Consider the following 14,032-nt stretch of genomic DNA (forward strand, 5'->3'; position numbering starts at 1 on the left):
ACTGCTGCTCCCGGCGGCGTCCGGCCCTGATCCGCCTGACTGACGGCTAGAGGGACGGGGGAGGAGGGGAGAGGAGACGAGAACGAAGGAGAGAGACGGGGGGAGAAGGAGAAGGAGAAGGAGAAGAAAAGAGTCCTGAGAAGCTGGAGACGATGACTCCCAAGACTCGACTTGGCTGCTGCTGCTACTGCTGCCGGTGGGCGACCCCGACGGCCGCCTGATCCTCTGGGGAGTGCGGGGATTTCCTGTCCCGCCCGGCCCGGCCCGGCCCGGCCCGGCCCCCTCCTCGCTCTCACCTCTTCCCCCCCCCCCCCCCCCCCCTCCCCCCGGTCTTTCGGTTCTGCCACTCACAAGTTACAGATTCTTTCTGGCCTTGTTTCTGAATCTCCCCCCCCCCCCCCCCCCCAGCCTCTGGAGTGAAAGTTGAGCTTCTGTGTCCCTCCCTCTCCCCCCGCCCGAGATATCGCAACCTCCCCCCTCCCCCTAGGGTTTTTCCATCTCCGTGTCTCCCAGTCCGGGAGTTGTGCGTGTTTCTGGGTGCACGGGGACTGGTCCGGCTCTCCTGCTATTTCTTACCCTGCATGTGTATCTACATAGCTATCTATGTACACATCGGGACATTTTTTCTCCTGCTTAATGAGGACTTGACTCGGGAGCTGCTGTGAATCATTCTCTGGGCTGGGAAAGGAGGAAGGAAGATTTAACCCCCTCCCACCCCACTTCATGTCCATGCCTCATTCGGTTTGGTCTACCTGGCACGGTGGGTACTGTTGCTGCTGCTGACAGGGATCTGCTGCCATCTCTGGAGTTTTGCTCTTGACACAGCTAAAGACAGTTCCTGTGGATTTTTCTTCTTCTTTTTTTTCATCAGAACCTCAACCAATCCAACAATCTTTTTCTTAAAACAAGTTTCTTTTAAAAGCACATAACTTAAGTCAAAATTGGTAGAGGAGCTGTTTCTGTGGCTTGAAGATCTCGTATTTTTGTTTGATCAGCAGGGTATAAATCAAACAGCAAGATGTCCAGCAATGTTCCGGCTGATATGGTAAGTGAAGGATGTATTGTTATTATTTGTTTAAGATGATATTTCAGTTTTATTTACTTAGGAAGGGTGTTGGGTGCAAAGGGGATATTTTATGGAAATAGTTCGGAAACCACACCGTCTGGTGATTTAGAGCACTAAAGTTGCAGCCTCTGATTTTTTTCCCCTTTTCTACCAGTGTTTTTGTTTGGAGAATCATACAGAATTGCAGAAGTAGGGAGCTTTAGTAGAAAAGAAATGAACTTCCTATTTCCTCTAGAACCAGATGTAAGAAACACTTCTACCTTAATGCTTCTGAAATTGTCAGTGACACCAGGTAGAGCCGGAGAATTGGTATTTCATGTACTGGATAGAAATTGATCATTAGGAAAAATAAAATCCCGCCTTTATAACACTATAAGATCATTAACGCAGTAGCCGCAAACTTGACATTTTTCCAAGGACAGTGAAGTATTACTCCTTCTTACTTAAAATTATATTATGGTCTGTATTACATTTGGAATTAGTTATCTTCCCCCACCTCCCAGTTTACCGGCTAATATGTGTCTGGACGAGAGGAATGTTAAGCTGTTAAGGAAATCTCACAAAATAGGACAGTCATAATGTTAGAAATTTACATCAGTTTTCCACGACTTCCTGTAACTGTATCAAATGTTTGATATTATTAACATCCTTAGACCTAAAAAACAGAGAAACCATACATTATTGAATTTCGCCTTATGTTTAGTATTTGAAACAAAACTCCTCTTGTTTGTCGACGCTTTTGTTTTTTAAAGGTTAAGGTTGTGACTTTATTGACTAACTAGAATGGCTGTGTAAGCTTACAATGTGGATTTTTGGTGTGAAATTACATGGCGTTTGCAATAATAAAGCCAAGTATGGTAAAAAGCCTAAAGATGAATAATCTCATTTAAAATAGATTTGTAGTTAATATAGATGAGATAACCTTGTTGTTTGAAATGTGGTAGTTTTTAGTTGTTTATTGTATTCCTATAGAAAATTGAAACCATTAAGAGACAAGAGATAAATGATTGCATAGCAGGAAACTGCATTGACCATTTTTTTTAAATAGAAAGAAAAATAACTTAGTACATGTAGAGATTTATTTTGCTCTTATCTTGACATGTGATGTGATGTATAAATACAGAATAAATGTAAGTTCCTGCTTATTTGGCCTCAGATGGAAACCTTTCCTTCCCAAGCTTCCTTGCATTCTCCTTTAATTTCTTTACCGCCACCATGCACACATCCTAAACTCAACACATGACAAAAGCCTTTTTCTTTGATTAAGGATGCCAGGACATGTTATCTTTCACTCTCCTGAAGTTGACTAAAGGGGTCTCTAGGTAGTGCTGTTTAGTGCTTTTTCTCTTGTTTGGTGGTGAGTAGTCTGTTGGTCTGGGGAGCATTGGAACTCCAGCAAAAGGTTTTGTCTTTAAAATTACCATTAAAATTTTTTTTTGCATTGAAAAGCTCCAGGTTTTCTTTATTCTGTCACAAAAGCCATATTGAAATAAACATGCAGTTAAGATAATGTTACTATTATCTAGGCCTGGTGATTGCAGTTGGAGAAAAACTGGAATGTGCGTAGCATCATGTATAATATTGTCCCTGTTACAGATGACTTGGGAATATTGTTTTCTGGTCAGAGATAGGGAATGGAAGCTGCAGGTCAAATACAGGGATTTGGAAGGAAGGCTATAGGATTTAATTTACTTTTCTGCTGTTTTGCTACATCAGTTTTTACTTTTGTAAATTAAACTTAGTACAATTTATCTTTTTTAGATTGACATTGTCGTAAGGCCTTGGTGTTCTCTAGTGCTTTGAGATCCTTTGATTGAAGGGGATATGCAACAAGGGCAAATCAATGTTATGTAATATTCATATAACACCTTAATGTAGATGTTTCTGAATAGGCAGTATGGTCCAGCCCAAATTAACTTGTTCCAAAGTTTGTTTTTCTAATTGTTTTAGGGGGTCTTGAGATTTTTATCATGTCATTTAAAGCTGTTAAGATTCTATTGGTTGTTAGAAACATAGGAAATTACTTAAATGTATTCTTTAATTTCTTTTTCCTGTATTCTTTAATTTAACATTACTCCAAGATTCACAACCCAAGTTACTTTATGAAATCACGTAAAATATTGGTTAGAAGTTGTAGATTGATTACTTACAGATTTGCTAGACTTGTTGGATGTGAATAATTTACTCTGTTTATATTTACATTGATTATTCAAAACCAGTGGAAGCTAATTTCACACATTTATTTTAGACTGAAATTAAAAGCTAAAACTATACCTCTGAAACTAAGTTGTGTATTATTACAACAAAATTCCTAAATTGATTAGCATGTATATGTTACATTCCAATAAGCTTTTAAGCATGGATTACACTGGTCAATTAGCACACTTCAGTTTCATTGGACCAAATTTCAAGAATTCCAAATCTGCAAAATTTTAATATTAGAGTAAGAATACTATTTAGAAGTTAACTTTATTATTCTCTTAACATTGGTGTAGTGAATGCTTGGTATCTGAGAAAATACTCTTTTGGGGACAGAGTGGAGCTGTGGAGCTTTATATTTCATCAATTGATAATTCATTCTTAAAGTTCAGTAGTCATTAAATCTACTGATCTTTCAAAAGCATCTTTTTTAAGAAAAAGCTTACGGTTTTGACTGTGAGACTTAAAAATACATTTAGTCTTGGTTTTGTATTTTTGTAAATTTTGTGACTTAGCTATTTTTAAATAAAATCTAATTTTGCTTACCACATGGCATACTCGTTTTTCCAGCATGAACTGAAGTCTTGCCTAGCCCTAGATCTGTGATCCTATGGGTAAGGTGGTTTTTTTTTTTTTTTATCACTTTCTATTGTGGTTTTGGCACTTTTAAAATTATTAGTACTAATTGTTTTATCTTAGTACTGCATAAGATCTTTCAGGTCATTTATCTCATTTGACCCTTTGTAAAATGTGCTAATACTATTATTCCCGTTTTACATATCCAGATACTCATACTTGGAGTTTAAGATAGACTAATTTTATCAGTATTACTTTTACTTAGTTTTATCAGTATTTATTTACTTAAAATGTTTTTAGGTACTGAGTCCCTTGACTAAGGAAGTTCTAGCACTTTAATTTTAAATTAAATGCTGAAAACTCGGTTAAGCAACTTATTTTTTTTTTAAAGAAATTTGAATTAAACATAAAAATCAGTATGATAATTTAGAAGTGTATCATAAAAGTATTCCTCATTTTAACTTAATTCACAGCATACAGTTCTTAGTAGGGGAATTTAATACTTCGCTCTGGTTGTTCTTAATGATAGCTTGAATTACTTTGATGGCTGTAGGTCAAGTCAGCATAAGACTATTTACTGTCTGTCAGAAAGAACGTCAGTGGTGTAGACAGGAATGTAATTCATCTTTTTGGAGTGGTGGGAGGAGTTCTCTAGCAAAAAAATTATTTGTATTTTCAAACAGAAGTTTTTGTATGCTGGTTTTGGATTACTGGGTGAATCAGTGGACTACAATCCTATTTTTTTGCTTTTGGAATTAGATTTGATGCAAGTCCGTCCTTTTAAAGATACTTCTGTGAACTAACACCTGTCTGCCTATAAGAGGAGCTGGGTATTAATGAAAGAATTCCGATAAAGTATTTTTATATCTTTGAAGAAAAGTTCCATATAAAGTGTCATTTTTGTTACTAATAGGGGCTAGCCAGATGTAACAAAATTCTATTTTCCATGTTAGCTCTGGGGTGACATAATATGAACTTAATTTGAATTTGTAGTATTATTTGGGGGTTTGGACTTCATTTTTTAAAATTGTCATTTTGGTTATATTTCTGTTTCGTATATAGAAGAAATAATTGGAGCCCTCTGGTGGACAAAATGTTATAACTGTGTAAATGAGTAAACCTGAGAACCGTGTTATTTTTGGATAAAATACCTGCTTCGAAAAACTTTAGCTAAAACAGGATATTGCTAAGACATTAATCAAATTTCTTTTAATCTGGCCTTTTTAATCTCTTTTCTAAAGCTTAGTTAAACATAGCTGATTCAGAGTATACATGAAGAAAATGCCAGGTCATTCAAGGAAATTGATCTGTAGAAGAAATTTTTACATACCAAGTAGCCATGCTAATTAAGATACAGAACTAGAAGTTTTTACCTCTTTCTCTCCTCTCCCCATCTCAAGCTCTAAGGTTTTATAAAGGGTAGACTAAGTACTGCCTATAAATATAGGTGGTTTGATAAATAATACTAGCAAATAGTATTAGTTTAATATAATTGCTTATAGTTTTACATCTTTTTGTAATGTTTAGGGTTTTAAAAACATTTTACATGTATAACAATCTATATTTTGGATTGTTATTAATAAAAGAGATGGTAAATGTTCATTTCTCATTAACAGACTTAATTTAAGTGATTTGCTTATGGTGGCATGGCTGGTGAGTATTGCAGCTGGGAGTAGAACCTGTCTTCTAAGTTGAGTGCTCTGCCTATCACATCAGATTTACTACAGTTGTATGTAGTGGTTGCTGAAAAAATATCTGTTTTCCTTAAGATTAAAATATTTTCTTAGCTACTAATGAAAAAGATGAGCATTTTCCCCATTATAATCTTGCTTCACTATGGAGTGTAAAACTGTGTTCATGTGATCAGAATGTCATAAAGGAAACATTCTTTTTGGATCATAGGAACATAGACATGGACATGGAAAGAACCCCAGTGTTGCACAAATGAGGAAACAGAAGCACATACAGGTTAATGGTCTGATCAAGTTACGCAGGGAGAGAAAGTATCAGAGTCTGGATTTGAACTCAGGACTTTTGACTCCAAATTCCCATTCTTAACATTTAGAACTTGAAGCATAACTGAAAACTTTAAATGGATTTTAAGAGACTGGAGTATGCTCTTTTGATTCTTTAAAATAATTTTCTTCCTGAGCAAGAAAAAGACAGAAATTGTGTATGTATTAAAATCTCAACTATCTGAAACCCTTCGAATTCCAGTCATTCTAAATAACTGAGTTATTCGGAGAACTGAAGACTTATCTCTTTTAAATACCCAAACTTTAAAAAATCCCAACATTTTTCATGGAAATCTTTCTTTCTTTTTTTTTCTTTTTTTTTTGGTTAGGCAGTGGGGTTAAGTGACTTGCCCAGGGTCACACAGCTAGAAAGTGTTATGTGTCTGAGGCCGGATTTCAACTGCTCTAACCACTGCGCCACTTAGCTGCCCCTTATGGAAATCTTTCTAAAAGTTATACTGAACATCATTTCTTGATGATTCAGGGTTATTATAATTAGGAATATATATTATTGTAGTGAGCTGTTAGATATATTACATGATACACCTTTAGGGCTGTTGAGGTGGATAGGACTGTTTATCCCTATGCTAAATGGTTTCAGAACATGCTTTTTGAAATCACGAATCTTCTTTTTATAATTTTTCTTTCTCCCCCGCTTTGTATCCATTATGACTTCTACTGCTTGTTAGTATGTTTGTCTGTAGTAGCAGCTCTCATATCCAATTTGTTGCTTCATAAGTCTTCTGTGGACTTTGAATTATAACTGTTTGTATCAAATTGTATCAAAACTAAGAAGTGGGTTTTGAGCTCCTGTAAGTATATGAAGATTAATGTATAGATTTAAAAATACATGTATTTTAGATTCTGAGGATTTATCATCATCATCATCATCATCATCATCATCATTATTGGAGGGATTTTTTGTTGTGTGTTAGCGGAATTTTAGATAGTAAGGTGGTGCTATGTATAATTTGTGTTTTGGTGGAAAAAGAGGTTGATTTTTATTAAAAATTGGTTTCTTTTTTTTTTAATCAGAGATTTAAGTTATGGGAACATTGGATTCCTTTCATCTTGCATCTCTCAGTACTTCAATGACTTGGTATTTAATCAGTATGTGTATTCCTTCCACCTATGCAGATCATAGCCCTTCTATAATTGAATAAAAGATCTTTGAGAGTTGCTGAAGCTGACTTGGTTATGAGCCTTTCCAGGCTTAATTTGACTGGTATTCCAATGTCCAAATACTGGGTTTATTTTTTAATCTTTCTCTACATCTGTAGCTATATCTATAATGTAGAAGTAGTTCTGAATGACTGTTCTAGAGTAATTTTTGACATAGGAACTCCTTTTGCTGTAGGGAGTTGGGATTTCCCTCCCTCATAACTCTTCCATTGACTGGATTACTTTTTAAAATTCCTGCTTAGTGTCTGATTCTTACCTTGTTGGGATAGAGTTTATAGTGACATAACTGGTAGCAGGAATTGGAGGGAGGAGGTAAGGATAAACTCCACAGGAAATCTTTCTTCATCCCAAAATATGTTGGCTTACTTAAACTGAAAGATCATTGTTTTTAGTTTTTGGTCCAATATTTCATCATGTATCCATGTATCGTGTATCCAGTCCTATCTTAATCTTTAACTCAGAACCATTATTCCTATCTGTAATTACACCGAAGAAATGTACAGAATAGCCTGATTTTCCCCCTGAAATTTAGATAAATCTTAATTTAGTATTTTTTTGGATAGAGACCTATACGAATTAAATATCTTTGACTTTCTTTTTCCACACAGGGTCTAAGTAGAAAAAAAACAAAAATAGATGTCGTGAGTGGAAGAGTAGGGGAATAAGTAGTCCTTGGCAGGAGGGACCATGGGAGAGAATGTTTTAATTCTTGTTCCCTTTTTGTTACAAGATGCTAACCCCACCCCCCAAAAAACCCCCCAAAAACCCAAAACAAAAAACCTCAAAAAAGCTGTGTGGGAGATAGCATTTTGTTCTGTGGTAGTCTAGAAGAGAAACCTTGGTCAGAAGCAGCAGTTGGTCTCAGTAAAAAGAGAAGTTGGCAAGCTGGTCACAGAGGCTGGGGCAAGAAAAGAAAGGAAGTGACTGGGCAGTTTGCCCAAATTAAAAAGTATTCCTAGTTTGTGTAAATAGAAACCTGTAAACTTCTATGAGTTTTTATTATAACTCTGTACAGGCCTATTCCAGAACATGGGGTTCATAAAATCATAGAATGTGTTTTAGACATAGGGGAAGTTGAGAATTGGGGAAATCTCCAATTTACTCCGTAGCTGAATGATGATGAAGGAGATTAATCAATCAAGCATCAATCTCCAAGCCTTTTAGGCATTTCTGTACTAAGTGACTGCTATAAAGAAAGGCAGAAACATAGTCCTGACTCTTAAGGAGCTCACACTCTAATGGCAGAGACAATATGCAAAAAACTATGTACATAGGAGATATAATATGTATGTATGTGTATGTATATCTGTAAATGTATTTGTGTGTATATATATCTATATCTATATATCAGATTGGAGCATTTATTAAGCTCCTAATATGTACCAGGCAGGCTTTATATCTTGGGTCTTCCACTTTGTAATTATGTAGTCATTTTCCAGTAAAAGACATTGTTCACTTCCACAAACATTTACAAAGTGCCTAGTATGTGCAGAGGTAAAAGTTCTTTACTAAACTGGGTTGATCCTCTTGGAAGAATTTATGGAAAAACTTGCAAAAATGGTTTGAGATGGGAAAGTATGGGTAGGTTGTAATTTTGCAGTGAGTACATTGATGAGATTTGTGGGAGGGGGAAAATTTTCAAAGATTAAATAAGACAATCTTTATTCTCATATAATTCATCTTTTTCTTTTCAAAAAAAAGTTTTATTTTAGTTTTCAGCATTCATTTTTATAAGATTTTTAAATCTAAAATTTTCTCCCTTCTCTCCCTCCCTCCCTCCCTCCCTCCTCAAGATGGCATGCAATCTAATATAGGCTATACATGTACAATCATATTAAACTTATTTCCACATTAGTCATGTTGTGAAAGAAGAATCAGAGCAAAAGGGGAAAACCACAAGAAAGAAAAACAAAAAAACAAAAAAAGAAAATAGTGTGCTTTGATCTGCATTCAGACTCCATAATTCTTTCTCTGGATGTTGATAGCATTTTCCGTCATGGATCTTTTGGAATAGCCTTAGATAACTGTATTGCTGGGAAGAGCTAAGTCTATCAAAGTGGTCATCACACAACGTTGCTGTTACTGTGTAGAATGTTCTCTTGGCTCTGCTCACTTCACTTAGCATCAGTTCATGCAAGCCTTCCCAGGTTTTTCTGAAATCCACTTGCTTACCATTTCTTATGGAACAATAGTATTCCATTATATTCATAAAGCACAACTTGTTGAGCCATTTCCCACTTGATGGGCATTCTCTCAATTTCCAATTCTTTTCCATCACAAAAAGAGCTGCTGTAAATGTTTTTGCACATGTGGGTCCTTTCCCCTTTTTTATGATCTCTTTGGGGTACAGGCCTAGTAGTGGTATTGCTGGATCAAAGGGTAGGGCATGAGCTCTTAACCTTTTTTTTTTTTTTGGCTATCATGGATCCTTTCTTAGAATCTTTGTTTTTAAATGATTGACTGAAATGCTAAATTTCAATTAGAAGTTAGTAAAAATGAAGATGTAATTTTTTTTCCCCATCTAAGTTCAAAGATTCCTTGAAATCTATCCTAGGAACCCTTAGTAGTAGTGGAATGGGAATTATAACATGTTTAATTTCTGTATAAGGTTTTGGGAGGTAGGAAAGGAGAATGAGGGAAGATCCTTATTAACTGGATGGGAAAAGGAAAGACTTAATTGAAAACATAAATTATTGAGTTAGGTTGTAGAAGATGAATAGGATTTCCAGCGGCTAAGTGGTGCATTGGGTATAATGTCAGTCCTGGAGTCAGGAAGACTCATCTTCCTGAGATTAAATCCAGCCTCAGACATTTATTAGCTGTGTGACCCTGGGCAAGTCACTGAACCCTGTTTGCCTCAGTTTCTTCATCTGTAAAATAAGCTGGAGAAGGAAATGGCAAACCAGTATCTTTGCCAAGGAAACCCCAAATGACAGAGTTGGATGTGATTGAAAAATGACTGAACAATAACAAGGATTTTTAAGGAAATAATGTATTACAGGTATAGAAAATAGTATGAGCAAAGATGGCACAAAGTGGAATGTGTGTGGGAATAGTGGGTGGATAGCATAGTTTAACTAGAATGTAGCCCACATGGAGGGGGAGTAGTGTGAGATAAGACTTGGTAGTGTTAGGATGAGAGGGAGGGTGGTGTTAGTGAAGAGCCTTGAATGCCAGGCTTCATGATCAGGTTTGTGCATAGGGAAATTAATCTAATAGCAGTATAAAGGATGAATTGGAGGGCAAATAAAACAAGAGGGAGAGAAGGAGGAGAGCTGTTAGGAGAGTTCGTAACAGAGTTTACAATTTAGAGTAACACTTTACCTAAGTTACGTTCTGGGTTAAATAGACTTTTGGGGGTTGATTTCTAAAACCTAACTACTATATATAACATTGTTTCTGTGGGAAAATGTATTCAGAGTATCAACCACTGACTTAGGTCCAAACTTAATAGAATATAACCTATTTTTAAATTGGGAACTACTACTGATAGGATATCAACTCTACTATGTCTGACTTAATAAATGTAAAAACTGTTACTAAGTACAATACCAGTACTTGGTAATTTATATACATAATAATTAACTAATGAAAGATTAGCAATGGGTTTCCATGAAATTTTAGTTATCTCTAATCTTTACAATATAATGTTGTATGGTTTTTGTTTTGTTTTGTTTTGTTTTGGGTTTTTGGTGAGGCAACCGGAGTTGTGACTTGCTCAGGGTCACAGCTAGTAAGTGTCAAGTGTCTGAGGCTGAATTTGAATTCAGGTCCTCCTGACTCCAAGTCCAGTGCTCTATCCACTGTGCCACCTAGCTGCCCCCGGTTTTTTTTTTAACATAAATTTTTTTACATAAATTTATTTTAACTTTGTACCTTTTAAGGTAATTCAAGTAAAATTGACATATGGGCATTTTTCTAGGACTACACTGTAGGAAGAAAATGTTCCTTTTGTTAAAGAAAAGCTTCAAAGTTGGGTAGTGCAGTGTGTCTTTTCTCTGTATAGTTAAATTCACCTGGCAGTTCATTTTGGGCTGATAGAATCTTAACTCATGTTATATAAATTATTTTTTACTTTCCTGCCAAAATGTTATTTTTGGTATCAGTATAGCCATTTGGTTATTCTTACCTTAGAAAGAAGGATGAGCACTTGGCATCCTGAACAATATAAAATCAGACAAGAAACTAACTTCCTGCCTGAGACTGCTGTTCAAGGTTCTCTTCAGATTTCTCAGGGTTAGGCATTTCTTTTTAGTCCCTGCAAATTATGTTGGGGCAACTGCCATGACATTAAACTTTTTTTTTGTTTGTTTGGTTTTTGGTTTGTTTGTTTTTTTTTTTAAGTGAGGCAGTCGGGGTTAAGTGACTTGCCCAAGGTCACACAGCTAGTATGTGTCAAGTGTTTGGTCTGAGGTCGGATTTGAACTCAGGTCCTCCTGACTTCAGGGCTGGTGCTCTATCCACTGCGCCACCTAGCTGCCCCATTTGTTTGTTTTTTTTAGTACAATTGTGACTCCCCAATGTGATAGTCCTTTGGCAGGTAGGCTTTCATATTCATTTTAAGAAATTGGCTATCTAATTTTTGGATAAGTACAAATGATTTAAGCTTTTTGAAGGCTTTGATACTAAATTATATCATTCAGTGTCTAGAAGATAGCTATTTAATATATAATTATCCTTCTAAGATTTACCGGCTCAAACATTTAAACTGCGCTATGATCCTTTCTTGTACTTACATAATAATTTTTATCTTTATTTCACTTTCATGTTCTACATTTTGTCATAGGCATTTTTTTGTTATTTTTTTCTACTGTAACCTCCATGAGGAAAGAAGCTACGTTTTCTTTTTTTCTATACACTTCAACACCTAGCCCAATATCTTTCACAATATTATATGTTCCATAATTTTTAATCGATCTAATTTAAAAATCGATTAATTTCTTAACAAAGTACATATTCCAAAAAAATGCCATTCTATCTTGCACATTGCCATTGGATTAAGGTAAACAAAGTACTGTTTCCATTATGGTATTTCCCTACTTCTTGTTGTTTAGTTGTTTTTTAGTCAAGTCCAACTCTTTGTGACTCCCATTTGGAGTTTTCTTGGAAGAGATACTGGAGTGATTTGCCATTTTCTTTTTCAGCTCATTTTACAAATGAGGAAATTAATGCAGACAGGGTTATGTGACTTGCCCAGGGTCACTCAGCTACCAAGGATCAGAGAGACTGGATTTGAACTCATGAAGATGAGTCTTTCTGATCCCAAGCCCAATGTTCTATACATTGCTTATCTAGCTACCCTATTTCCCTACTTAAGATCACCCAATGGTTGTTTATTAATAATGGAATAAAATATAACTTAGCATTCAGGGCTCTCCTTCAAATACCTGTCCAGCTTAGCTTTTTCTTCTCCCTAATACAAATCCTCCATTTCATTCAAGCCAATAGCTATCATTCTGCCTGCCTCCTAACTCTGTTTTCCCATTAGGTTAAATTAAATTATTTTTCCTCCTCTTTTAGAATGATCTCTTGATTCTCACAGAAATGTTCAACTTCGTTTTTTTTTTTTTTGTTTGTTTGGCTTTTTGGTGAGGCAGTCAGGGTTAAGTGACTTGCCCGGGGTCACTCAGCTAGTAAGTATCAAGTGTCTGAGGTTGGACTTGAAATCAGGTCCTTATGACTCCAAGGCCGGAGCTCTATCCACTGTGCTACCTAGCTGCCCCTCATCTTCCTTCAAAAAGAAACTGAAGATTCACTTCCTCCAATAAACCTCTCCTAACTATCCTTTGAAGGTAGCTACATGGCTTAGTGGGTAGAGTGCTGGGTCTGTGGACAGGAAAGACCTGAGTTCAAATGCGATACTTATTAGCAGTGGGATCCTGGGCAAGTCACTTAATCTCTGTTTACCTTAATACACTGGAGAAGAAAATAGCAAACCATTCCAATATCTTTGCCAAGAAAACCCCATGGACAGTATGGTCCATGAGGTCAGGAAGAATTGGACGCAACTGAACAATAGCTGTCCCTGCCAGATAGTGATCCTTAAAAAAAAAAATCCTTCATTATAATTTGTATCACATAATCTAGCTCTTGATTTTGTTACCTTCTGTTCTTTAATTGTTTCACATCTGTAAATCTCAGTGTGTAAAATTCTGAAGATTAAGAGCTGTAATCTTGAGCTAGATTTTCTATTTCTTTTGTGTCTTCTATACTGTCTTGCAGAGTGGGCACAAAATAGGAGTTAATTTGTACTTATTGATATTCATATGTTACTGAACACTTTTTATTTCATAGCAACTTTGCTTGTAAACACTTGTGGCTTTTTTATATTGAAAATATTTGATCAAATGTATATTTACTCATGTTCTTTTTATCTCAACTCACCAATTCACCCAAAGTTAATCAGATTTTCTGTTAACGGTATAATATTTGAAATGAGTGATACAGCATTTTCTTTTTTTTTCTAGATGGGTTGAATACCAGAATTTCATTCATGCTTTTAATAGCGAAGTGATGTGTTCTTTGTCATGATTAGCATAATAAATCTAATGGCAATGAATTATCTAAGTAAATTTAAAGATGAGGTAACTAGTACAGTTATCCCTTCCACATCTTGACTTTACCCATCACAGTTTCGATATATTGCTGGTCAGCATCAAAAATTAAAATGAGAATCTGTGGAAGCTGTAGATGACACAGAAAAAGTTTAGAAACTCAGAAATGCATAAAATATATGTATAGTAATGTATAATATCAACCCAAATTTTATAATAAGGTTCTATAAACACTTCATAAAAGAAAAAAGAAAAAAATCAGACTTTTCTGGTATAAAGGGAGGGCTAAAAATTTTTACATGGATTTTTCCAAATCTTGGAGTGTTATGCCCATAACCCCTTCGATGTGGAAGGGATAACTATATCGGTATTATAGCCATCTAATTGACAAGCACATGTATGTGACTGTCATCCTGAGGTTTGGATGTGGAATTTAAATA

At 35.7% G+C, this 14,032-nt stretch overlaps 1 protein-coding gene across 1 annotated transcript in view; it reads left to right on the plus strand.

The window, feature by feature from the left end:
- The first annotated feature begins 342 nt into the window (after positions 1-342).
- Positions 343-14,032, plus strand: part of UBL3 (ubiquitin like 3) — a 100,244-nt gene continuing 86,554 nt past the window's right edge. The window contains exon 1 of the mRNA XM_027835169.1: positions 343-1,045. Within this exon, the coding sequence (XP_027690970.1) occupies positions 1,019-1,045 (27 nt within the window). The 5' untranslated portion in view covers positions 343-1,018. The remainder of the gene's footprint in view (positions 1,046-14,032) is intronic.

This window comes from Vombatus ursinus, unplaced genomic scaffold, assembly GCF_900497805.2.
Source record: "Vombatus ursinus unplaced genomic scaffold, bare-nosed wombat genome assembly UNPS02014813.1, whole genome shotgun sequence".
NCBI lineage: Eukaryota > Metazoa > Chordata > Mammalia > Diprotodontia > Vombatidae > Vombatus > Vombatus ursinus.